The 27,245-nt window shown below is 35.8% G+C and overlaps 1 protein-coding gene across 1 annotated transcript; it reads right to left on the bottom strand.

The window, feature by feature from the left end:
- Nucleotides 1–990: 990 nt before the first annotated feature.
- On the bottom strand, nucleotides 991–3,645 carry LOC131076182 (uncharacterized). The gene is made up of 3 exons (XM_058013235.2): nucleotides 3,330–3,645; nucleotides 3,020–3,229; nucleotides 991–1,256 (listed from the first exon to the last, which is right to left on the bottom strand). Exons 1-3 carry the CDS (start codon nucleotides 3,348–3,350, stop codon nucleotides 1,206–1,208), a joined length of 282 nt encoding a protein of 93 aa, XP_057869218.2. The 5' UTR covers nucleotides 3,351–3,645; the 3' UTR covers nucleotides 991–1,205.
- Between the last annotated feature and the right edge of the window lie 23,600 nt (nucleotides 3,646–27,245).

A 27,245-nucleotide genomic window follows, 5' to 3' on the forward strand; every position in this document is an offset into this window, starting at 1 on the left:
CCTAATGTACAATTTAAAAATTATTGAGGTGAGCCCAATTTTAAAAAATTAAAATTAGATTAATTTATAAAAGTCACTTAAATCAATTCCACAATTATGAATCTAAATCTTTAAATCTTTAAAATAAAGGACAAAAGAGTAAAGAATCCATATTCTTCAAACAAAAGAGTAAAAATTAAAAAAATAAATAAATAAATTTGACAAAGAATTCATATTCTTTAAACAAAAGAATCAAAATTACAAAATTTTGAAATCAATAGAAAAGTTAAGTTTATTTACAATGAAGACTATAATTCATTGATAAATTTCAAACAAAAACCACAGATGAAAAGTAGAAGTTTTATTTTCAAATAATAAATTAAATATTAAATCATATAAAATTTAAGAAAGTATCATTTTTCAATCAAATCTAACCGGCCATAATTGACTCAAAAAGTAAGACAAATAAATGTTAATAAAATATACCAAAATAGTAACGTTTGTCAATCGAATCCTTTCCCTCTCTTCCCTATCACGGGGGTCAGCTGAGTGAGTCATGATTAAGGCCGAAAGTGATTACGTCGTTCATTTTTTTAACGCATTCATCATAAGTATTTCTGTTAACATTCACTTGATGAAATGGAATTATAATACTGTATAGCTTACGTAATCAATTTCCTCCTATTCTATTTCTTGAAAGAATCAATTTTCCTTATTTTTACATAGAGGAACGAATCTTATGCATTAGATCTTTTGAAAGGGAAAGGTGGGTTATGATCCATTCAGTACTGTAATGGTTTTTCTATTCCTTTTTAATCCTCTACTCACATTACACAATCCATTTTTGCTTCAGGAAAGATACAGAGATTTCATTTGTTTTGTCTGTGTGCAAAGGAAAAAATGTTGTTCTTGAAAACAAAGACTGAATTTTATAACATAAATCAGTTCCTTGTATGGAATTCTGTAATGACAGATATTGCATCTGGCGCACAACACAAAGTCCAAACAGAATTTTGTATTTAAACACAGCATATTGTATTAACTTTAAGTACTCCAAACTGTTACAAATAAGTTGAATTCATTCATCACAACCCAACAACGAAATTTCACACGGTGAATAGCCTTCATGCCACAGGCTTGGAATTTTACACAGTCATAAAAAAACCAGGCTGACTTTCTCCCTTGATTTCCAACAATGAATACTTGAATGATCAAGAAATATGTCCTCAAGCAGCATTTATGCAGCAGGTGAAGTATCTATCCACCCAAGTCCTCTTCTGCAATGGAAAACAGAAAATTCAACATCATTCAACAGAAATCAGGAAATTCAACATTAACCATAATGAGAAATCAAGAAAGGGAAAAAGTGATCTCAGTAAATTTACCATTACCCAACTGTAAGAAGGAAAGAACAATAGAAAACAGGAAATTCAGCAATACCCAACTTAAATGAGAAAGCAAGAGTGATCAATAGAAAACAGTAAACTTAACATTACCCAACTTACAGAACTGAACAGAACTTATAATTACTCTACCCAGTTTACAGAACTGAACATTACTCTGCCTATTGATTTTACTGGATTCTACAGATATTTTTATGTCTAACATTTTGAACCAAACTCTATTCTCCTTTCTCATGCTTTCATTCCCTTCTCTGATGATGGATCATAGAGTTTGGTCCCAAATGTTGTCTAGAACATTATATATTTCCAACTTATAATTACAGTCAAATAAACACAAAAGCCAATAGTAGTTATTCGCTGTCTAAATAAAACAGAAATAAAAAGCCAAATTCAACTTATAATTACAGTCAAGTAAACACAAAAGCCAATAGTAGTTATTCGCTGTCTAAATAAAACAGAAATAAAAAGCCAAATTCAATTATTAGAAAATCAATTAGTTGTGAAAAAATCTGAAATAAGCCACAAAAGATAATAGGACTGTCCATAAAGTCTATACAAAAGCCAATAGTAGTTATTCGCTGTCTAAATAAAACAGAAATAAAAAAGCCAAATTCAATTATAAAAAAATCAATTAGTTGTGAAAAAATCTGCAATAAGGCCAATAGTACTTATTGGTTGTCTAAACAAAACAGAAATAAAAAGCCAAATTCAATATTAAAAAATTCAATTATTTGTGAAAAAGATCTGTAATATGAGTGTTTCTATGGGCATATATTTTATTGGATGCCTCCTAGATGAAATCTTTTTCAACTAAGTATTGTATGTAAAAAATTATTGGGTACAATTTAGAACCAGTGGAATGGAGAAGCAGGTGATAGTTATGATGATAAGCAGAAATACCGTCTAAAACATTTTTATAATATCAAGTCCTTTTGATCTTGATACAAAAATAGTTTGCAAAGACTGTCTAAGAATATGCATCTGAAAATAAAAAAGATCTCTGTAAAACAAAGATGACACGTTACTCTCTTAAAATATGGCAGTCTGTCTCAATCCTCAAAAAACTCACAAGCATTCTTGATAGAGAATATGCATCAGGAGTAAAAACAATCCTTTTCAATTGATCTCTCAAAAAGCAAAGGTGTGACAAATTCATTTTCACTTGCAAATACAGTTGACTCATTCATTCCCCCCTTATGATGGTCTGTCTCAATCTCAAAAATCCCACAAACCATCTTGACACAGAATATGTACTTAAAATTTAAAAAATCCCCACTCAATTGATTTCTCAGAAGCAAAATTGACACATTCATTCTTGACAATGAATGATAGAACATGATTTGAAACATTGAATTTCACAGAATCCAATCCAGAAATCATCAATTTAACCAGAGAACCATTCATTCCTCTGGTCTATCTCAATCCTTAAAAAATCCCACAGACAAAAAGGGGAACTCCAAATCCCAAAAAACCAATAATATGAAATTCCAAAGTGAAGAAGTTTAAAACACAATGATAGAAGAAAACATGAAAGGAAAAAAAAGAAGAGATGCAGACAAGCTTGAAGTGAGAAAGCAAGAAAGAAAAGGGGGAAAGACTAAACCCCAAAATCTGAGAAGCTAAGGCGATGATCTTACATGAGTATGTGTGTCATGAGATCGAGAAATAAGGTGCCCCTTAACCTCATCATCACTGACTTTATTACCCTTGTTGTCAGTGGGGATTTCAATCTTGACCCCTGTTTTTTTCTGCTCTCTGGCGGTGGCAAACACCATGGAATAATCTGTGGGCATCGTTGCACTCTCCCACCCACCAAACTTGGGAACTGCTGCATATGACCCTGTTTTCTGCATAAACAAACACATAAAATCAAACCCATTAATCTACTAAACACCCAAACACAATGGACAAAACTGCAGCAATCAATCCAATGCTTCAATCGCTCACCTCCTTGCTCTGATCTTCCATCTTCTTCCTTTTTTGGGTCTCTGAAACTTCCTCTGTTCTCTGAAACTTTCTCTGCTTTGTATGAAGGATGAGTAGTGGTATGAAGGTAATCTGTGATGAAGGGGGGAATGGGTATGGAGAAAGAAATAAAGAAATTGGAATGGAGAGAAGGAAATAGAGAGGACAGTGCAGAAAACAAGAGACAGCTAAGTGTGGTCAGAACACGTAAAATACAGCAGCTGACAGCGAAGCAGCACAAAGCTTATCTAACTCTCCAACCAGCTCACAACACCTTTTTGCGCCGTGTATTTATTTCATACTGCTCTCTCCGTGTCTGCCTTCACCGGCTACAAACTATATATTTATTTGTCTGATGTTTTGAAATATTCTCTTGTCATTATTTAATAGGATAATAGGGTCGATGGATTGTCATATATAACGAATTGGTAAGAGCAGTCTAGCGACTTGGATTTCACGTCTTGGAAAGATGTTTATTGTTCAACACAAGGGGAGTCTTTTGATAAATCTAGCGACTTGGAGCTCACATATTGGAAAGGTGCTCACTGTTCAGGAAAGCGGAGCCCCTTATAAAGTCCATCGACTTGGAGCAAAGGGGAGCCCCCTATAAACTCCATCGATTTGGAGCTCACATCTTCGAAAGGTGCAAGGAGAGCCTCCCTATAAACCTCTTAGGCTAGAGAACGAAACAAGCCTACAATGGAGCAAATTGAAGGAAAGAGACAAGCCTATAATGGAGCAAATTGAAGGAAAGAGAACTGACCTCGAGACCTACATGAGATAAAGCCAAAGTCTTTAGCCAACTACACCACCCTTTTAGACTTAACAAAAACAGAAATTACACACACTCACATTTTTATTACAATAGACAATCTTTTTCACCCATGAATATGAATACACACACATGCATATTTTTTTGGTCTTGCATGCGTGCACACACTTGGTTTTAGTTATTAAGAATGATATTCTTTCGCAACATACAATTTTTTTTTATCCTTTGAAAAAGTAGTTTGAAATACTTAATGTCACAAAGTATTGTCTCAACTTTTTATTATTCGTGTACCTTAGACCATCTTTTTCACCCATGTAAAAAATAACTTGAATATTTTAGTCCAACGCTTTACTACTCTTGTACCTTAGACCATCTTTTTCACCCGTGTAAAAAATAATTTGAAATATTAAGTGTGGCAAAGTTGATGTCCCTATCAAGAGCTATATCATGAAAACTCTTTCTAATATGTTTATTTATAATAGTTAAAAGACTATATAGAGAATATCATTTCTAATTGAATTTATGATCAAATTAGTTTATGGAAACTTCAAATAAACTTTCCATATTGAATTTAAAATTTCAGATTAATAATAGGTCTTAATGTTGGAGTATAAAATAGAAGAATAGGTCTTAATATTGTAGTATAAAATAGAAGATTGATGGGTAGAGTTAGTTGTGACTAAGTAGGGTATACGTTTTAAAATTGGGTAGGTTTGTAGATCTTAAAATGATATAATAATAGATTTTGAAAGGGAGTCTTTTTGTAAAATGTTTACATAAATGAAGTTTTATATTAGGTAATCTACTACAATGTTATTTTATAATCAGTTTATTTTAAATTTATTATTTTATTTAAAATTATTGAAAATATACGTGCTTTATGATTATGTATTTTTTTAATTTTAATGATGTGAAAGGAAGTGAAATAAAATTGTGGAACAACTTCCTACTTAATTTTGTGAGAGAATATAAATAAGTTATAGATCTATTATCTTATAATGAAGACATGTCTCATGTCAATAACATACAAATCCATGCAAAATAACATGTAAGAAATAGATAATATGATTGACACAATTGGAAAATCTCTTTTAAGAAAAATCCTAGTAACAAATGAAACCTCAATGTATAATCCAATAATTATCAATAGCTAGGTTACAAGCATCAACTATCTTTGAAGAAATTTTGGTTGCAAAATAACATCTTATAGATCCATCCTAAACATTCAGTCAAATATTAGGATGTGTAAGGTGCATGGCACCTAAATCTTAACATTCTCTCATTTCTATACATTGCATAAGAAAAATGAAAAACAATAAAAGTGAAACCTACCAAGGACAAAAATGCTCACAACCTTAATATATCATCTAAACTTCTCTATGCTCACATACTTTGCAAAGTATATATACAACTTTCACCAAAGTATCTACCTTCTTGAGCATAACCCTTAATCTTCGATGTTGTGAACAAAATGATATTGTATATCAATATGCTCAATTTGTGCATGAAATATATGATTCTTTGTCAAAATAATTAAAATTAACTATTATGTTTAATCCTCATCACTCCGTAACTCATCCCAATATTCAAACACAACCTTTGAACTCACAATACCCCCTTACAAATAGGAGTAGCTACCATATACTCTACTTCTATAATAAAAAGAATCAACCAAAACTTGTTCCTTACTCGCTTGATTTATTGTAGGACCAAATAGGCTAAACGTAGTCAATAGAAGAAATATTGCTATCAACATCTCCTACCCAATCTAAGTCTGTAAATATGTATATATCCACAAGAATACATGGAACTCCCTTGTTGTAGAAGACCATCAATGTTAAACTTATTTAATACTAATGTTTGTGTTGCTAGAGATGTGGTTACTCAAAGATGTGGCTACCAAAGACAATGCTATTGAATACATGGTTATGAAGATGTAGTTGCCAAAAGATGTACTTGATATCAAACAAATTAATCTAGAGTACCTTGTAGATATTTGTCTATTCCAACACCTTGGTCTTCTTTTATGTAACTAGTTCTCTACAAAAGACTTAAAACTCTTCATTATATTGAAGACCTTAGATTTAATCTTGAGAATTTATAGATTTTACATTTTCTCAAGGAGAAATCATCAATAAATAATAAATAATTTAATTTTTTTTCAAGTAAACCCGTACATCTATTAGACCAAAGACATCATATTGAAGTGAACTAAACATCTCTACAATTCCATTAGACCTCAAATAAAACTAAAGATGATTTGATTTCCCCATATGCAATATTCCTTAAATTTAAAATTCAAAGAAAAGTAAACTAAATCCTCAATAGTCTTTTTATTTTTTCAAGTTCCTAATATCTTTCTTGCTAATATGCAACATGCACTGATGCTATAACATAGTCTCCTTGACTAGTAATTTTCTCTTTGAGTTACGAGTGTGCTTAATAACCCTAATTGCATGTCTAGGTGTTATTTAAGGGGTAGTATGTCGTTGAAATCTAGCTAGTACCAAGGTGGCAAGTTGCTACTGAAGTCTATTAATGGCTACAAAAGTGGCACTATGATGTTGAAGTTCAGTGGTGGCCCCAAAAGTGGCACCATGTTACTTAAACTCACTAGTCTTCATTGAAGTGGCACTTCTATAAAAATTCCATTTTGCTACTAAAGATGCTCCCAAACTTTAGATTTGCTATACTAAATGTAAGTCTTAGTCGCAAGATGAACTAAAGTTATAACTTAAAACCCTTTAGCAAATACATAATGATCCACGAACTATTTATACCTTCCTTATTGAAGATTGGTTGTACACTTACATTGTTCATCTTACTGACAAATAATAGGTTGTGTCAAACCTAGGATGTAAAAAATTCTTGATATGTATTTGATCATCTCATAATTGAAACTAATATTTAATTTAACATGTCTAATAGTATGAAGGAAATTATTGGAACTCAAATAAACCTTTCCACTATTAATGCCCTTATGATAAAAGTCACTCCCTATTGGAGAGGTTCTAAAGTTCATCATCCGTGCATCCTCACATGTTGCATAACCAATGCCATCACCAACATTATTTTGAGGTGTCCTCATATTTGAATCATCATCTAATTCCTTCTTGTTTTTCTTCTCCTTTAAGTTCTTCTTCATGTGCCATATCTTGCCATAGTTCAAACACTTAATTTTAGTTTTGTTATGAGACATATATATCACTTTAGATGTAGCTCCTCTTTATTTCAATTATTCTCTCCATCGCATTTCTTCTTTGATCTTCATCTAACAACCAACACATCCTTGACAATATAAACTTTTCTATCTCAAATCCTTTGAGAGAAGAGCATTAACTATTTTTTCAAGTGTAACCTTACTATGGCAGTACTATTGATTGACATCACTAGATTGTCAAATAATTTGACAAAGAAAATAATAAAGTAATACATCAAACCTCACCATCAATTTACACTCCCATAGAATGTAATTGGTTCACAATGATGTTGGATGCATATAGGTTCTCTATGATTGAGGTTCATTACTCATCCTCATGAAGTATAACTTCTTGCATAGTGTACAGTGTCGAAAATTGCATACCCCTTTGTAATTTGACCTACATCTTTTGTAGCCACTTTGGCATGTCCATTCCCCTAGCACCTAAGTAGGCTCACTTCAGCCCTTGCATCAACCTTTTCCCTCTTAGGATGCTCAAGACACCTTTTAGCAGATATCATGTATCTTTTGTTCCTTGTTAGCCACGTGTTTCTCTTGCCACTTGTCAATTTTGAGAGTGACTTGTCTGGACACTAGCGTGTCGCATGGACATCCGTGCATCGCGCATTCATCCCAAAACATCTTAATGTTTGAATGTTGGTTCTGCTCGTTTCGACACTTGTCACTTATGCATGTCGGTGGAAACGGCCCCGAACCTTTCAAATGGCTCACCAACCCTCTATTCCCTCCTATTCTCCAATTTTAAACCCATCTTTCTCTTCTTTCAAGCTCTCTAGTTCCTCCACACAATCTGTCTTATTATTTGGGCTCTCTCTCGCTTGCTATAGCAATCTCTCTTTCGCTACATCATTCTCAATCTCTCACAATACCTCTTGGAACTCTCTTGGCTTTCTCAAGCCTCTGGTAATATCTTTCTATCATTCTATCTATCTTTTCTTTGAGCATCTTGGGATTTATCACATCCCCTATCTATTCAATCATTTTATCATTCTAGTTATTTATCTTTCAATCTATCTATCTATCTATCTAGGTTGTCTGTGGAGGTGGAAACACTAAAACGTGGGTCTGACCGAGGTAGACTCCAAAACACAACCCCCAATATTTTCCCTCCTTGCTTGTGTGCAGGTTTATAATCACAGGAAAGTTGTGTTATTACGGGAGGCTTTAACCATGGATCGGTTGTGAGTTACTTTTATCTTGTCATCTTCACTTTATCCTAATCATTTTGCATTTCACATCTATTAGCTTGGTTTCATAGTTTTTTTCACTTTCATCATATTGCACCCGCATCTTGTACTTTTTGTACGACCTCTACACTTCGTCTGCATAGGATCACAACACGTCGTGTTGGTGTCCAAGCCCTGCGTGCTTGTCCTTGGGACAAAGGCTTGGCATAGTCGTATGAGAATCTAAGGTTGCTGGTGGTTTCTCTAGTTTGTTATTTTTGTCCCCTGGCTCACCTTAGCGCCAGTTTGAGTGAGGTAGCGATAGATCGATTTGTCCTCTAAGATTCATCATCTTGGAGGTGACAAATCCCCTCCTCTACATTTTGGTGAACCCGACATGAGCAATTCTTCTTTATTGTTTTCAAATCATTCTTTATCATTTCTTCAAGCATTTAGCATCCCCCTCTTAAAAATAAGGACAATTCTAAACCTTTCCCTTTCTTCCAAATTTTTTTTTTTGAGGCGCTGCCCCAAACCCCATTTAATGGTTCATTGGTCTTTGGCCGACAAATTATACATTATTTCTTAAGTTTAAGTTTATTAATTTCAAAATGCATATGTTATCTTATTTTATTAACTTAGTTTCTAACTTTATTCAAAGAGCTAATGATGTTCCTTTTCATGCTTGTGATGGTGACTTAGCTTTGCCTATGTCACTCTATGCCTTTGATCCCTCTCATAATATATCTTTTGTTTCAGAGGATATTTTGTTACAAGATCATGAAATCATTGACACTTTTCTTAATGTTACTCTACCATCCCTTCATTCTAGTGCACTCTCTTCTAGAGATGATGCATTAGTGAATGATGAGTCTCAACTCACATTTGATTTTCCAGAGGTCAATGTTGAGAAAATTGCTTTATCTTAATCTTCTACATATCATGATGAGTTTGTGAATGTCATTTATGTCTCTGTTGTCCCTAAAAGGCCTAAGAGACCAATCATTCATGTGGTTGCAGCTAGTCCTTCTCCAAAGAAGGTAAAATCTATTCATGGTGTTCCTTTTGAAAATGACTCACTAGATCTTTTTACGAGATATACACAGTCTAAGGCTCCTTCACATAGAATGGTAGCCCACACTTATATTTCACTCATAGAAATAAGCAAAATCTTGATCAATCAAATACTTCTTTACCACCTTCTCAACCAGATCTTCCTCAAGCACCTAAGCCTTTAGTTAAGCAATCTAGTGATTATGATCTTATTGAGCAACTTTGTGTTACTCCCGCTAAGATATCACTATGGGATTTTCTTTAGACTGCTCCGGTTTATCAAGGTATGCTACAAGAAGCTCTGCAAAAGATCTTATTGCCTTCTACTAGGCCGACATATGTAAATGTGTTGATGGATCATATTTGTGCGGACTCGACTAATATTACGTTCTATCCACATGAACTTCCACCTCTGGAAGTGAGGAACTTGGCTGATCCATTAATGATAATCGTTCATGTTAATGGTATTGGAATTAGATGAACTCTTGTTGATACAAATTCCACACTTAATGTATGCATTGTGGATTTATTGCCAAAGATTAAGGTTGATCCGAACTTCCTACCAACATCTTCTTTGTTTATTCATGGTTTCGATAACAGTGGAAAAAGTGCTATGGGAACGATTATCTTGCCTTTGAAGGTTGGGCTTGTCACTATTCTAACTCTAGTATATGTAATGTCAAGTCCTCTATCTTATAATCTCCTCTTGGGTAGACCATGGCTTCATGGTTCAGTGAAGTTTGTGGCAAATAATCAAGTGGTTACAATCAAGACTGACCCTGATGCTATGCACCTATGTCAAGTAACAAAACTAGGTCAGATTTCAGTTATGCCTTCATTTTAAATTATGTTCCAACATTGTCCTCCACAGTGACGACTTTTGCCTCTATCGTGTCCCCTAAAAAGGAAAGTCAGCAAGGTGAAGAAGTCCCGAAGAAGAAATCACTTGAGAAACAAGATTTTCCCAAATTAGATCCTCCTAAGGCAGATCTCTTGAAAGCACAAAGCTCTGAGTCTACTCCTGATAAGACATCTTCTATTGAACTATCTTATTCATGTAAAGTGAATGCATGTTTAGGTGATAATTGGGGTTCCCTAGATTTCCCCGATTCTCATGTTGGTGAATACAAGGTCGACCCTATCCACCTTAAACTTTGAAAAACATATTTCACACTTGCTACAAAAGATGATTATTCTTCTGTATCACAGGATCATGTGAACACCATTGGCTACACCATTAAAGGTGATCCTCCCCCTTTTGAGGAGTTGCAATCACATTATGGTCTCGGATTTCATATCGCTTCCAAGTATGGATATAAAGGAAATAGTCTTGAGCACCTAGGTCAAGGTGTTAAGATGCCTTTGGAGCCAAAATCGTGTTCATTTACGATGGTTTTAGGTTACAAGCCTAATCCATCTTCATCTCGTCCTTGATCATCTGTTATCTTTGTAACTCCTTGTGAGTGGTCAAGACCTTCTCCACAAGAGAAAGGGTTACTTCCCGCTCCTCATCCTTTATCTGATCAAGAGCTTATTTTGTTGTGGCTACTTAAAGCCCGCTTGATTTCTCTTCCTCCTCCTACAGATAATAAGTTTCCTAAGAATGATTATTTTTGTGCATTCCATCAAGTGGTTGGCCATTCCACTAGTGACTGTAAGGCCTTGAATGATAAGATTCAACAACTTCATCAATCAGGTGTCATCGATCGTTCATGTATTGATATGCCTTCTTGTTCTTCTTTGCAAAGAAAGTGACATTGAGGTGTATCTATATCTTGTTCTTTATCATATTTTAGCCTGCTTTGAATTCTTATCATGTCTCTATCTCTCACCTGTAGAGGTGCATGTCTACCTCTCGCATGTCGTGGTGGCTATCCTTTTATCACTTTTCCATGTCTACCTAGGTGGGGGCCAAATGACTTGATATTTTTTTTTATCATTTTTTTTGCCTAGATGAGGGTCAAACCATTTCATCTATCACTTTTTCTCGCCTTTGTAGGGGCCAATCTACTACTTACCAAATCTATATTTGATCTCCCAATCACATGGCTATCTAGCATGTCACTACCCATGTCGACAAAATCTATATATCTCATCGCCCTATCGTATGGCTATCTAGCATAATGCACTTTTCTATCCATACTGGCATATATCGTATCAACAACAACTGCTTATCTTGCATCTTTTTGTAACAAGGGGCTTTCCTCCAAAGCAAGGTTCATTTTTTATTAGGTTGTCTTATCTATCGTTTATCTTTATCCTTTATCTTATCATCTAACATGTTTGTCTGCATCTAGTGTGTTTGCGATGTATAGAGTGAATCTATTCCAAATCTTAGCTTCATCTCGCTAGGGGAAATCTCGTCTGATCAACAAAAATTTTCCTCCCTATTGCGACTATCTTCTTTATCTTATCTTTTGGTAGTGGCCTTCCTTCAGAGCGAGGTTGGTGCTACTTATCTATGATTATCTGGCATAACACAACTTGCTAGATCTATCTTTCTTATCATTATCATGACTGCTAGTGATGCATCAAGATAGTCTCTAAGTCATGTACTATCTCTTCAATATTGATTACTTCTTTGATTTATGGATGCATTCTTCCTTGAAGTGATCAATCCTATCTTTCTTCTCTTTGTTTTATAATTCCTCTATCTGTTGTTTCTTGTTACAACTAAGAGGGGGGGGGAGGTGAATTAGTTGTCAGCAACTTATGTGAATCAAAGCACTTAAAACCTTTTACTGGAATAACTGATAAAGCATTAAAGTATAATTGAAAACCAAAGAATCAATACCATGCAACCATAACACATAACACCATGATTTGTACTTGGAAAGCCCGGTAAAGGAAAAAACCACGATGGGAAATCCTACCCATAGTTAGATGATACTTCTGCAGAAAGTATATGATTACAATAAGGGTATGCACATGCAAGAAGGCATAATGCCTAGAGTGCATTGCTCATCACAATGGAGTCTCACTGACTATAAAAGAGGTCAACCACCTCAAAATATTTGGACAACAATCTGGAAAGAAGAACTGCTTATGATATCATAAAACATGCCAGATTACAATTCTGGTTAAGCTCAATACCGGAGGTCTAAAACCTCTTACATAAAACCAACTTGATCACCTATGATCGACCAAATCCTTTGCACAAATAATTATTATGTTATTCACTCCTTGCCTATGATCTACAATGAGATCTTACAAATATTTATACAAGCCCTGGAGCTAAACAATTAGGTCGGCCACCCAAATGATAATTCAATAGATCCATTACATAATCTTGAAATAAAATCATAAAAAATGTTGGCCTAAGGCCAAAAAAACATCATCCAATCAATAAAACACCCCAGAAGCACATCAGAAGGATCCACCAACACATTTCATGAAACTGGTCCATAACCTAGATAGCATCGGACCTAAATTAGATCCACACATGCCAAAGAAATGACACCAATCAGTCGAGGCATGAGCACAATCACCATCAGCAACCTGAATCCTTTCTAGAAGCTACACCAACACCACTTATCCATTACATCAAAGATCTTCAATAAAGCTCTGTCGGTGAAACCCTTAGTGGACCTATAAAGCAGGCTTACTAGAACATAAGATAGCATTCGATCATCAAGTCAATACCAACTAGCTGATACATACTTTAGAAGCATATGAACCATTCATACAAACTTATTCCATCAACTAGATCATACCGGTGACAATCGACTAATAATCTTCCCAATTCAATCCTTCTACCGGAAGCCGATAAACAACCATAACAACTAGTGTTGACATCAATGACAAAACATCAATGCAACACATAATCAATTCCTTGATATTGCCAACAATCTTCCCCTTTGGCATTGATGGCAACAGTAGATGTGAAATACATCCAAGTGCCAAGAAATGTCAAACAAGTATCCCCCTATGGAAGACAACCAACAATCTCCCATAAAATGATATAAAAATGAAACTCTGAACCAAATCTGAATCAAAAGACCAAATACTGCCAAACTCCCCCTGAGGAGTGCAATCAATTTGAAAAATAAATAGCAATGTTTTTTCACATATATTCCTCCCCCTTTGACAACAATGCCAAAGATATGACATAGATATCAAACAGACTATGAAAACTCTAAATCTCAAGGCTGACTACTCCCCTGAGTAGTAGCATTACTTCATCAATCCAGAGTAAAAGATAGCTCTGATAATGCATACCGGACTAATGCACATTTGCATCATTTTAGTCTTTACCAGAGGGGTAGAAACCCCCAATATGTCTCTCAAATACTCAAATAATTTTTGGGACAAAGGTTTAGTGAATATGTCTGCTATTTGTTCTTTAGTGTTCACATAAACCAATCTGACTTCTTTTGCTTCCATCCTTTCCTTCAAAAAGTTATACTTGAATGATATGTGCTTAGTCTTCATATTATCAGAGAATTCCATGCACAATTTTTCTTCACCTCCGAAAATGATATTATCAATAAATACTTCAATAATTAGTATCATCATTAGTGATTTTATAATATAGGTTATTGTCAGCATTACCTTTTATAAAATCAAACTTCAAAAGATACTTATCCAACCTTGCATACCAAGCTCTAGGAGCCTGTTTCAATCCATATAGGACTTTCCTTAATTTGCAAAGCATATTTTTGTCACCTGTTAGTAAAAATCCATCAAGTTTCTGAATAAAGACTTCCTCTTCAAGTTATCCATTCAGAAATGCACACTTAACAACCATTTGATAGACCTTGTAGTTCTTATAGGCTGCATAAGCAAGAAAGTCTAACAACTTCAATTCTAGATATCATTGCAAAAGTTTCACCATAATAAATTCCTTCCTTCTGAGAATATCCTTTGCAAACCAATCTAGCCTTGTTTCTTACAACTTGTCCATCATCATTCAGTTTTTTTCTAAAAACCCATTTAGTTCCAATGACATTCTTATTTTCAGGTTGGGGAACCAAAATCCAAGTACATTGTTCTTTTCTATTTGATCTAATTCATCTTCCATAGCTTTCACCCAACATTCATCTTTACAAGCTTCAATTACTGATGTGTTCAATCTGAGAAATGAAACATACCTCTTGATTTGCCAATCTTCTTCTTGTCATAACTCCCTTGTTTTTGTCTCCAATGATCTGATTTTCAGAATGATTTAGCCTTACATACCTTGGTGTTTTCTGATTTTCAGGGTCTCTGTACTACTCTTCAATTACAATTGAGTTTTCTGATGATGTTGGGGTAACTGAATTAGTATTCTATTTCGGTACAAGCATTACCGGATCAGTTATGATCATTTCCACTGTTGGTTCTCTGTCATAAGATTTAGCTTGGTCTTTGTGCTGCTCATCCTTTTTCACAATAACGCCCTCCATAATTCTCTACAATATTTTGTTATAACATCTATATTCTTTGCTTTTAGTTGAATAACCAAGAAATATTCCTTCATCACATCTAGGGTAAAAATTTCCAACAGAATCATCTCTTTTGATATAACACTTACTTCCAAAGATTCTGAAATACTTAAGAGTAGGGGAATGACCAAACCATAATTCATAAGGTGTCTTATCGATATCTCCTTTGATATGAACTCTGTTGAATGTATAAACCACTGTACTTACTGCTTCTCTCCAGTAGATATGAGGCAAATTAGCTTCCATCATCATGGTTCTGGCTGCATCCAAAATGGTTATGTTCTTTCTTTCCACAATGCCATTCTACTGAGGTGTCCGGGGTGCAGATAACTATCTCCTAATGCCATTTTTCTCACAATAGCCGTTGAATTCACCGGATGTGAATTCACCACCTTGATCTAATATCAGACACTTGATTTTCATCCATGTCTTTGTCTTAGCCATAGCTTTAAAGATCTCGATTTATCAAAGGCTTCAGATTTCTCCCTTAGAAAAGAAACCCACATCATTCTAGAATAGTCATCAACGATTAACATGAAACATCTATCTCATTGAAAGCTTCTTGTATTATCAGGACCACATAGGTCAATATGAATCAAATCAATAATATCATTAGATTTATCAGGTATTCTCTTGAAAGAAGTTCTGATATGCTTACCCATTTGACATTCTTTACATATCGAATTATGAGGCTTCCCAATCTTAGGTAAATCTCTAACTGCCTTAGTTGAACTGATCTTTACAATGCAATCAAAATTTGCATGATACAACCTCTTACGCCATAGCCAACTTTCATCAATATGTGTAATCAAACATGTTTTTTCACCGAAGTTCAAATGAAAGATGTTAACCTTTTGTCTGTGTACTGGTTGCAATCTCCAATCCTGATTTGCTAATGGTTTTGCACTTTCCATCCTTGAATTGTAATTGAAATCCTCTGTCTACCAACTGTCCTACACTCAAAAGATTATACTTCAGACCTTCAACATTATAGATATTATCAGTGTTATTCTTACCATACAATGAAATGGCTCCTCTTCCTTTGATCATGCATGCTTTGTTATTACCAAATCCGACTTGACCACCATCAAATTCTTGTAGGATTAGAAAATTTCTTTTGTCTCCTGTCACATGATGATAACATCCACTGTCTATTACCCATTCATCTTTGTCTTCAACTTTTGCTGCAAGGGCCTTTTCTTCATTTTTGATAACTGGTTCCAGATCATCTTCCTTCATAACATAAAATACCTAGTCTCTTCCATTGCCAGATCCACTAGATGAATCTCCTACCGGTTCTTCCTCCGAGTCATCAGTTACTCCTTCCTCATCAGCATAGTAGCATGATTTGTTTTTGTTTCTCTTGTACTTATGCTTGATCTGATATTCAAGGTTAGGCTTAAAAGGTCTTCTTGCTCTTTCTTCCAATTTTGAATTCCTTTCAGGACATCTAGATGAAAAATGACCTATCTTATTACATGCAAAACATTTGAAAGGAGATTTTCGTTCATACTTACTTCCTGTCAAACCTTTAGGTATCCTTCTAGCAAATAGGGCTTCAAGTTGCTGAAGCTCTTCATCTTCTTTACTAATCTCTTCCAATTCCTTTGCATACAAAACTTTGTATTCTTGCTTGCCTGTTGATGATGTAGATGCCTTAAATGTAGTATCAATCTTTGTAGCTCCCGAAGGACCAAATTCTTCAAGCTCAAAAGTATATATCTTCTCAACACGAGTATCTCTATTGACAGAAGAATTAGACATGGTTCTTAGCTCATTAAATTGCAGTTACCTTCATCTTATATGTCGGTGGAAAAACCCTTAATACTTTTAAAACAATCTATTCCTTGCTCAGAGGTCCACCACAACATTGAATTCATAATACAATGTCATTTACCCTTTCCATGAATGCATAAATTCTTTCATCTTCCTCCATCTTCAAGATTTCAAATCTTACCCAGTAACATTCAAGTTTTGCAATTTTAACAGTGGGATCACCTTCATTCAGAGTCTCCAGCTTGTCCCATATAGATTTTGCCAATGATTTATCTCATAATCCCATGATCTACTGATCTGATAAGGCACTTAAGAGGGCTTCTCTAGCTTTGCAATCATTTTCAATGTTCTTTTCCAAGTTTGTCGATGTAGGATTGCCAGATGCTGGATCATGAGGAATGTAACCTTTCTGAGTTATTTCCCAAATTTCCTTTCCAATGTATCTTAAATGAGTCTCCATCTAAATTTTCCATACTCCATAGTTTGATCCATCAAGCCTAGGGTTGTTGTTGTCCTTCCGGTAAATAATAGTTGAACTATTAGTTGTCATAGGATCTTCCTCAAGCGGTTAGGCTTCTGCAAAAAAAGGAGTAGGCTCTGATACCAGTTGTTAGGATAATATGTTGACAACTGATTCAACCTCCCCTCTCAGTTGTCCATCGGGTTTCCTAACAAGGATGACACATGGTATTGAGACAACCTTTTACATTGATGTCTCTTTTACTTTGTTGACTCAAAATCATAGTTTCTTTATTTTGTGCTTTCATGTTCTAACCCCGTTGTCTTAGGATTCTTTTATTCTCTAACCCTATTCTCTCATGCAGGTTTTTCCTATCTAATGCATCTATTTTGTAGGTCTTCAACTTGGGGGCATGCTTCCTTGGTTTGGAGATTTTTCTGCTTCCTCAACATCTTTTTGGTATCATGTAGTTATTTATTTTTTAGTAGTTTTCCTTTAGCATGCATATTCATGTTCATTCATAAGCCCGCTAAAGTGGGGGCAAAATGTAGTGTCAAAAATTGTATGCCCCTTTGTAATTTGACCTGCATCTTTTTGTAACCACTTTGGTGTCCATTCCCCTAGCACTTGAGTAGGCTCACTTCAGCTCTTGCATCAACCTTTTCCCTCTCAGGATGCTCAAGACACCTTTCAACAACTATCCTTTATCTTATGTTCCTTGTTAGCCGCATGTTTCTCTTGCCACTTGTCAATTTTGAGCGTGATTTGTCTAGACATAAGCGTGTTGCGTGGACATCTGTGCATCACACATTCATCCCGAAACATCTTAACGTTCGAATGTCGCTTCTCATTTCAACACTTGTCACTTGCGCATGTCGGTGGTAATGGCCCTGAACCTTTCAAATGGCTCACCAACCCTCTTTTCTCTCCTATTCTCCCATTTTAAACCCATCTTTCTCTTCTTTCAAGCTCTCTAGTTCCTCCACACAATCTCTCTTATTCTTTGGGATCTCTCTCGCTTGCTACAACAGTCTCTCTTTCACTACAACACTCTCAATCTCTCACAATACCTCTTGCAACTCTCTTGGATTCCTCAAGCCTCTTTGGTAATATCTTTTTATCATTCTATCTATCTCGTCTCTGAGCATCTTGGGATTTGTCACATCCCCTATCTATTCAATCATTTTATCATTCTAGTTATTTATCTTTCAATCAATCTATCTATCTATCTGGTTTGTTTGTGGAGGTGGAAACACGAAAATGGGGGTCTAACTAAGGCAGACTCCAAAAAATAACCCCCAACATTTTCCCTTCTTGCTTGTGTGCGGGTTTATAACCAGGGGAATTTTGTTTAATTATGGGAGGCTTCAATCATGGACCAGTTGTGAGTTGCTTTTATCTTTTCCTCTTCACTCTATCTTAATCATTTTATATTTCACATCTATTAGCTTGTTTTCATAGTTTTTTGCACTTTCATCACATTGCACCTGTATCACGTACTTTCTTTACGACCTCTACACTTTGTCTGTACAAGATGATAGTGTGTTGCGTTGGTGTCCCAACCCTGCGTGCTTGTCCTTGGGACATATGCTTGGTAGAGTCGTCTAAGAATCTAAGGTTGTGGGTGGTTTCTCTAGTTTGTTATTTTTATCCCCTGGCTCACCTTAGTGCTAGTTCTAGTGAGGTAGCGGCAGATCGATTTGTCCTCTTAGATTCATCATCTTGGAGGTGACAAATCCTCTCCTCTACACATAGTAAATTATATTTTACTAGATATTTAATTTAGTTTAGGTTGTCCAACTTCTTCTAGAAATGATTTCTTCCAAATCATTCAAGAGCATTGAATTTATCAAATATGACTTAATTAGGCTTCTAACTTTATAATCCAACACCACCTAGTCTTCATCCTTCATAGTCAAAAGTTTGTTTCTAGATATCATTATCCATAGACCTTTGATCATATTAGTTTTCTCAATAACAAGGATCCTTCCAATACTAGCTATATTGATTGTGCATAGGTTTTCTTGATAATAAGGATCCTTCCAATACTAGCTATATTGATTGTGCATAGGTTTTCTTGATAATAAGGATCCTTCCAATACTAGTTACAATGATCATATTGGTTTCGTTAAAAAAGGCTATGTGTAGCCCATCCAACATATATAGTACAAATACAAAATATCAAACATGACAAAAATCAAGGAAAAAAATGACATGAAAGGAAATATCAATGGCACACCATGTGGTGGCATGATGATTGACCATGGAGTTCCAATAAATATTATTAATATAAGTAATGGTATCTACAAAGAGTCAGTGTGAGACAAAAGTTACAAAAGATAAATAATAAGATATAAGCTCTCATGATAATACTCAATATTATAACAAGGAAACATCTACCAAATAATCTAAAAATAAGTGCATGTAACATGAGTGACAACATCTTTTCTTGTTTCTCCAAAGTCAAAATCAAAATTACTTCACCAAGTTTGTATAGAGACACTTCATGATCATACATCATCACCATCAACACTTGTGTTTAATGACATCATAAAGCATAATTCAATTGAAGGTATTGATTTTTATTCCTTATTTTTTTGAAATATTCAAGTAGATCCATCAACACCTAAGTAGATTGACATTATGGGTTAACCTCTCCCACTTATTTATCACTTATTTATCACTTATTTATCACTTATTTTTAGTACATATTATAGCATTATATTTAAATATGCTATACTTATATTTTCATTTTGGGAGGGGAGCAAATTGGGGGCATATTTTGTATGCACTAATTGTACACATTGATAAAAATGCATTAAGTATGCACTTAATACATTAGCTTCATTTACTTATTAGATTTAGTTTATTATCACAACTTCCAAATTTTATGTTTCGTCTTTCCTTCTTGATGTGTGGGTATTCCTTCATAGTACACACAACTCAAGGGGTCTATTATTGCGAATTATATTTTTAAAATTTTACATATTTTTTCACATCTTGATGCTTATCCTTTGAGAATATGATCTGACTAATGGTCTATGTAGTATATGAAGGAGAAAGGGAGAACACATGTTAGTTTTAATTGGTTTAAATTTGATTTCTAAAAAAATATCGTGTTGTAACTTTTGATTTCTTTCATATCTACTTTGGATGCTTGTGCATATTGATTTGTGTGCATGATATAGTGGGATCAATATATTGTTAGGCCCAATATGGAAAGCTAATGTACTGAGAGGGGAGGGGTGAATCAGTACTTTAAAATTTTTCTTGAATAATAACTTTACTGTTATGCATAAACAGAATAGTGCAGTAACATAAAATAAAGTTAAAACAAATAGATAATAATCATACATGATTCACTCCATAACGCATATATTTTGGTTACGCAGAAACTCTTGGTTAGAGAGAAAAACTGTGGTGGGGATGGCACCCACAACTTCACTACTGCAATAATAAAGAGTGCTCGGTTAGAGCTACATTTTAGCTATTTCTGATAGCTTACCCTGTTAGGAGTAACAAGATCTGTTAGATCTACCTTGCTAAAGGATTTTACAACATTTATTCTGAATGCTGCACTTGGTTAGAGGCTTTACAATTTATAGACTTGATTAGAGTCTTTTACCCTGTTAAAGGTTTCTCTTTCAACTTCACAATATTACAATAAAATCATTACAAATATCTGCAACTTTACATCTGAAATGTTATAGTAGATTCTATGTGCTCAGAATAGATTACCTTGCTTATAGCATACCTTGGTAACCCATATAGTAACTCGGTAAACCCTTCTGTTTACTCTGTTCTTCGACTATTCTCTGAAAACCTTCTCGGTGACCTCTGTGTCTCTATAATAGTCTTCTTACACACATATACACCCTTAACTCATGCTGTATAAATAGATATCTTAAGACGGTGATCTAATTCATTACTTCGATCTTACAAACAAGATTCCTCAAATGAATAACTATACAAAATATTTCATTGGTTAGATTGATCTCAAAATCATACACAATCTTTTAGTACAATTTCCAATGTAATAACGGTTAGATGTGCCTCGATCTTGTAACACGTTTTCATATGCATGTCTAGGTTCAATGTATCTGGTAACATGTTTCACTCGGTGTATATCAACTCGGTGTGTCATCTTTGCTACTCGGTAGACATAAAAAGATACTCGGTAGACATCTCGGTGTATACTGCGTTCTGTGACTGCTTTCCTCTGTAACCGACTAGACTATGCATACCGACTTCTCTGTGTATACTGACTGCCTGATTCAATAGTGTTAACTAACTAGAGTATATAGTATGACTTTGAATATAAAAACTAATGGCAACTTGATAAGTAGTAACAATCTCCCCTTTTGACATTAGTTGAGATGTTTGACAAAACTACCTTCAAAGTCATAACTCAAAAATCTATATACTTTGCAAAATGACTATACTTGACAGTATATACAATAGTCAATGAAATAGTATAATCAGATATACTCCCCTTATCATTATACTGTACATAACTCTGATTTTGCATGCTTGGTTCTGTGCTTGTGTGCTCTGCTTACTCTGCTTGGTATACTCCCTCTGTGTACAATACTTTGTGTTGGATTTTGCCAAGATCAAGGGGTCAATGAAATGTACAAAATAGAGACACAATATAGGACAAGAATAAACTGTATTCTCATCAATAGAAGATGATCAAAAATTGTTTAATACAATGTAGATGAGCCTGCTTATATAGGCAAGGCTAGGGATATGTATGAGCACACAAATATGACATGTGGCTCAATAAGAAACAAGGGTAGGTAGGAAATAGGTGTGGGTAGGTAGGAGAAATAATATAATATTCCACATGAGGTGGATCACCCACCAAAGGTGGAATTATCACTCCACAATAAGTGGATATGATAGTGTAATAACAAGATCAACACCATAAAAGGTGGAATTTCTCCTACACACACTATCCCAATGTGGCACAAACACCCAAGTGTCTCATATCCAAACTACTATGAAATGCATTATCCTAAGTAAACTTAAGTAAGTGTAATAATATCCATGATGAATAATTATTTACACCAACACCCCCCCTTAAGTGCAACTTAGGGGAATGCACTTAAGTCTACAATGCAACTAAGCAATGCAAGATGGGTCCCGACTATGAGGCCATGTTAGGTACCCATGAACAAATGCAAATGCATGCAAACCAATGCAATGAAATCTCTCACAAAGTGGGGAAAGAGAGAAAAACCCAATGGGAAAAAACCCTCCCCCAAAAAGAGAGATGAAAGCTATACAAAAAACTCTCATAGAAGTATGTGAGGAACAAAACCCCATGTGAGGAAAAGGTCCCCCCCATATGAGAGAAGAAGAGAAGTCAAACTGTGATCCTCCCTCAATGAAGAATCTGCACCAATGATAGAAGCTCGATGTATGAAGAAACTGCTCCATGAACGTCGAACAACATTCCTCCCCTTAGGAAGAAACAAAACCAAAGATGTATCCATGAAGTCTCCCCAATCATGAAGGGAAGATGTATGAAGAAAACTCATGATGAAAGGAATCTCTGAAAACTGCTCAAGTGTCCCCATGTCGATGCTGAAAGATACCCCCTCCAAAGGTGGTAAACTGTGCCACATTGCTGAAAAAGGCACTTCAAGATCTAGTGGAGATGGATGTAGAACATGTCCCAAAGACTCATGTGTCTCCTCAAAAAATAAAGAGACCTCCTCCAACTGCTGTACATAAGTATCCACAATCATGTCAACCTCGAAAGAATGATCATGTAGAGAATGAACAAGAGGGTCAGATTGTGCCCTCGCAATAATCGAAGAAGGATCATCTTCATCAAAGAGAAGATGTATGTCATCAATGATGTCTCCCAAATCTGCAATGTAGGATTCCATAAACAAACCTGCAATGTCTGTCAAGTAATCATCCCATGAATCTGAAGCTGGAAGACAATGTATATCCTGCTGCACTGAATCACATGAAGGCAAAACTGTCGCACTATCTGCATCATCAGGTGCAATAGGTGATGTGATATCAATATGAGGAGATGAAGTACAAGACTCAAGAACGGGATCACATGTGAGAATCCCCATGTTCAAGTGTCCAAAGTTCTCCTCAAAATCTGAATCATCACAATAAGTGTGATCATCATGTGTAGAATCATCAAATGTGAAATCATCATCATCAACAAAATCTGAAAAGGAGTATAACCGAGATGCATGATCAACCACCCCAGTTGCAATGATAGCTCTAGTCTCCATGTCTCTAATAAAAACTGAGTCAGGTGTGAACTCCACAACTCTCTTAGTTGCGCCATGTGTGATTTGATAGATAGAAAGGAGATTGTTTGTCAAGTGGGGTACACACAACACATCATTGAAGGAGTTATCCCCAATGTCAATAGATCCTTTCCCAATCACATCCATGTATGTATGATTGCCCATCAAAATCTGTGGCATGGTACAAGGCTCAAATGTAGAGAACATAGACTGTGAAGATGCCATATGATGAGAAGCCCCTGAATCTAGAAGCCATCTCTCTGAATCATGACTGATAGTAGCACATAGAGCTTTTCCTTTTCTTGTTCCAAAAGAGTGAGACTTTCCACTTGTAGAAGCCATGAATGCTTGCCCTTTTCCTTTTGAATGTGAGGAAGTGGAAGTTGATGAATCGTCCTTCTTGTAGACTTTAGGCAAATCAATGTTATGCTTTTTGATGATATGTGTGAGTTCATCAATCTTCTTAGAATGGCAACGATGTTCCTCATGACCAATCTTTTTACAATAAGCACAAGTAGGTCTTTCCCTCTTTGGTGAATTATCTCTCTTGGAAGAGAATGAATCTCCTTGTTTTGGAGAAGATGGTGCTTTTTCTTTAGGCTTTGATTGCCATTTCTTCTTGTTTGAGTTGTCCTTTCCTTGATTTCCTTTGTTCCCTTGATTTGCCACTAATGCTTGAGACTTAGAAGCCTTAAGAATGCCCATGCTTATCAACTTAGTTTGTTCCATCATCAACATTTCATTGAAAGCATCAAATGTAGGTATCGTGTAGCTTGAACCCATTGTCATCCTATGAGTTTGGAAACTAGAAACAAATGCTGCATATTCTTGTGGAAGCTTCCCTATCAAGTTGAATATCAATTGAGTATCCTTCTTATCAATGCCACAATCTTTGAGTTGTGCCCTCAACTCATTTGCCTTAGTGACATAATCTTGAATAGTATCAAAATTCTTGGGATCTAACATGGTGAGATCATTATCAATTTGATATCCCCTAATCTCATCAACTTAACCATACAAGTCTTGAAACTTTTGCCAAGCATCCTTGATTAGAGTACATTTCTCAATATGAAAAATGAGATCCTTTGATACATACTTTCTTAAGGTACCAATTGCCATGATATTTTTAGTGAGCCAATCTAAGTGACCAACTGGATCAGCCTTAGGATCAGCTGGAGCAACAATAGTTCCATCAATGTAATGAGTGAGTCCTTTTTCCATAAGTTTACTCCATGCATCAATTTTCCAAGTAGCATAATTATGTGGAGTTAAGAGAGGAAACTTAGAAGAACCCATAGCAGCAAAAAGGAAAGAACACAAGAGCACAAAAGCACAAGAGACACCCCCCCAAATTCAATCAATCAAAGTACCCCCCCTAAAGTGATGATTTTGGCACTTTATACTTAGTGCGATTACAATGAGCCACTTGCAAAACAAGGCAAAGTGGACTTATGATGCAAATTTTACAACTTCCCAAATGAGATACAAGAGACTTCAATCAATAGTTCAATGAATCTAACTGAGATTCAAGCAAATATACAAGTACCAAGAGAGCCAAAAATGGCCAAGATCTGAAAGTACAATTTCTACTTACAATGACATCAATCTGATAGCATCATGTGAAAGTAGATGAAAAAATACGCACTTTCAAAAAAAACAGCACCTAAAAAGGAGGTTGGATGACCCCAAACGAAGCCTCTGAAGTTGCAAAAACTAGGATTACTCAGGGACAGTTACCAAATACTGCATTTTTTGAAAAATTCGTGCATCAAAATCAAAAAATTCTTTCACCACTATGGAGAGCATGAAATTCTAGCCCATTTCAAAAAAAATTGCACCCAAAAAGGAGCAAAAATGAGCAAGTTATGGCCATTTGAAGTTGAACTGCAAAATCAAAAATGCAAATGAGAGGGGGTCCAAAAATTTTCAAACCCTGCTGATGTGGCGCTGACGTCAGCAAGTCACGCGATTAAATTTGACGGCCGTATGACCGTCACAAAACTTCACCCTCTGCTGACTGTGCGTCCGTACCGTACGGACGGATGACACGACAGGCTAATTGTGCGTACGAAATGCTGACTGTCACTGTACGGAAGGTTGCGTGGCGTCCGTACGGATGACTATGTGTACGGTTTGTATGTCCACGGGCCAGTGGCCTCCTGCCACGTGGTGGGCGTGGATTCGCCGGCCTGGATGCCGCGTGGCGGGGGAGCTGGCCAAGGGATGCCGGCAGTGGTGGCGGGCATCAGGAGGTAGCGCGAGGAGCCGAGCGAGGACGTGGGGGCGGTGCCGGAGGTTGGCTCGCGGGAGGAGCCGGAGCTGGAGATGCCGGAAGCTGCCAGAGATACCGGAGGGGACGTGGCGGCACGGCGGAAGAACTCGGCGCGGCAAACACGGTACGGGCGGCGTCGTCCGGATCTGCAGACAGGTACGTGGCCTGCAAAAAGTGGTACACATGCGACCTGCGAGTCACGGGGGGGGGGGGGGGGGGGGGTCTGCGGACCCCCCAAAAAATCTTTTTTTTTTTTTGATTTTTTTGATTCTTTTTCAATTTTTTTTCTTTCGGATTTTTTCAAAATTTTTTTTGATTTTTGAATTTTTTAAAACAATTTTCAGAAAAATGAATTTTTTTTTTTTTTTTTTTTGAAAAATATATTAAAAATTCGAAAATCCGTACGAATAGGGCAAAAATGGAGAAAATTTTTTTCTCACCAAAATAGGCCAACTTTATAACCAAAATTCATGGAAACGGCCTTCCGGACGCAATGGAGAGGTCGGATCTAGTCTAGGATGCCTCCAAAAGATGTTGCTCCTCAGATTTGCCTCTTGACATCGCAATAATGCCTCTTCAAGACGAATCAATGAAGCCCCAATAGCTCTGATACCATGTTGGATTTTGCCAAGATCAAGGGGTCAATGAAATGTACAAAATAGAGACACAATATAGGACAAGAATAAACTGTATTCTCATCAATAGAAGATGATCAAAAATTGTTTAATACAATGTAGATGAGCCTGCTTATATAGGCAAGGCTAGGGATATGTATGAGCACACAAATATGACATGTGGCTCAATAAGAAACAAGGGTAGGTAGGAAATAGGTGTGGGTAGGTAGGAGAAATAATATAATATTCCACATGAGGTGGATCACCCACCAAAGGTGGAATTATCACTCCACAATAAGTGGATATGATAGTGTAATAACAAGATCAACACCATAAAAGGTGGAATTTCTCCTACACACACTATCCCAATGTGGCACAAACACCCAAGTGTCTCATATCCAAACTACTATGAAATGCATTATCCTAAGTAAACTTAAGTAAGTGTAATAATATCCACGATGAATAATTATTTACACCAACACTTTGAATACTATATCAAAACTATATCACTCCCCAAATATATAGTATCACTCCCCCTTTTTGACAAACATCAAAAACTTAATTTCCATCTGGGGGTGGTAACTGATCAAAAATGGATTTATACTTTGTCCAGGCGTTGGTGAGTGCTACAGAGAGTGCATCCTTTACACTTTCCATTAAAGAATTTTGTGCTTGAATATCAGCCAATAGGGATATTAAGCCATCAAGAGTGCTTCCCTCTTGTGTAGTAGATAGGCGTGTAGCTCGGTTAATCTATTCTTGAACTAATGAAAGATGAGGAAGGAATAATGTCTGGAGTGTCATTATATCCATCTTGATCTTATGTTCTTCATTTCTTAGTTCCAATTGTTGAGCCATGAG

Source organism: Cryptomeria japonica, chromosome 10, assembly GCF_030272615.1.
Source record: "Cryptomeria japonica chromosome 10, Sugi_1.0, whole genome shotgun sequence".
Taxonomy (NCBI): domain Eukaryota; kingdom Viridiplantae; phylum Streptophyta; class Pinopsida; order Cupressales; family Cupressaceae; genus Cryptomeria; species Cryptomeria japonica.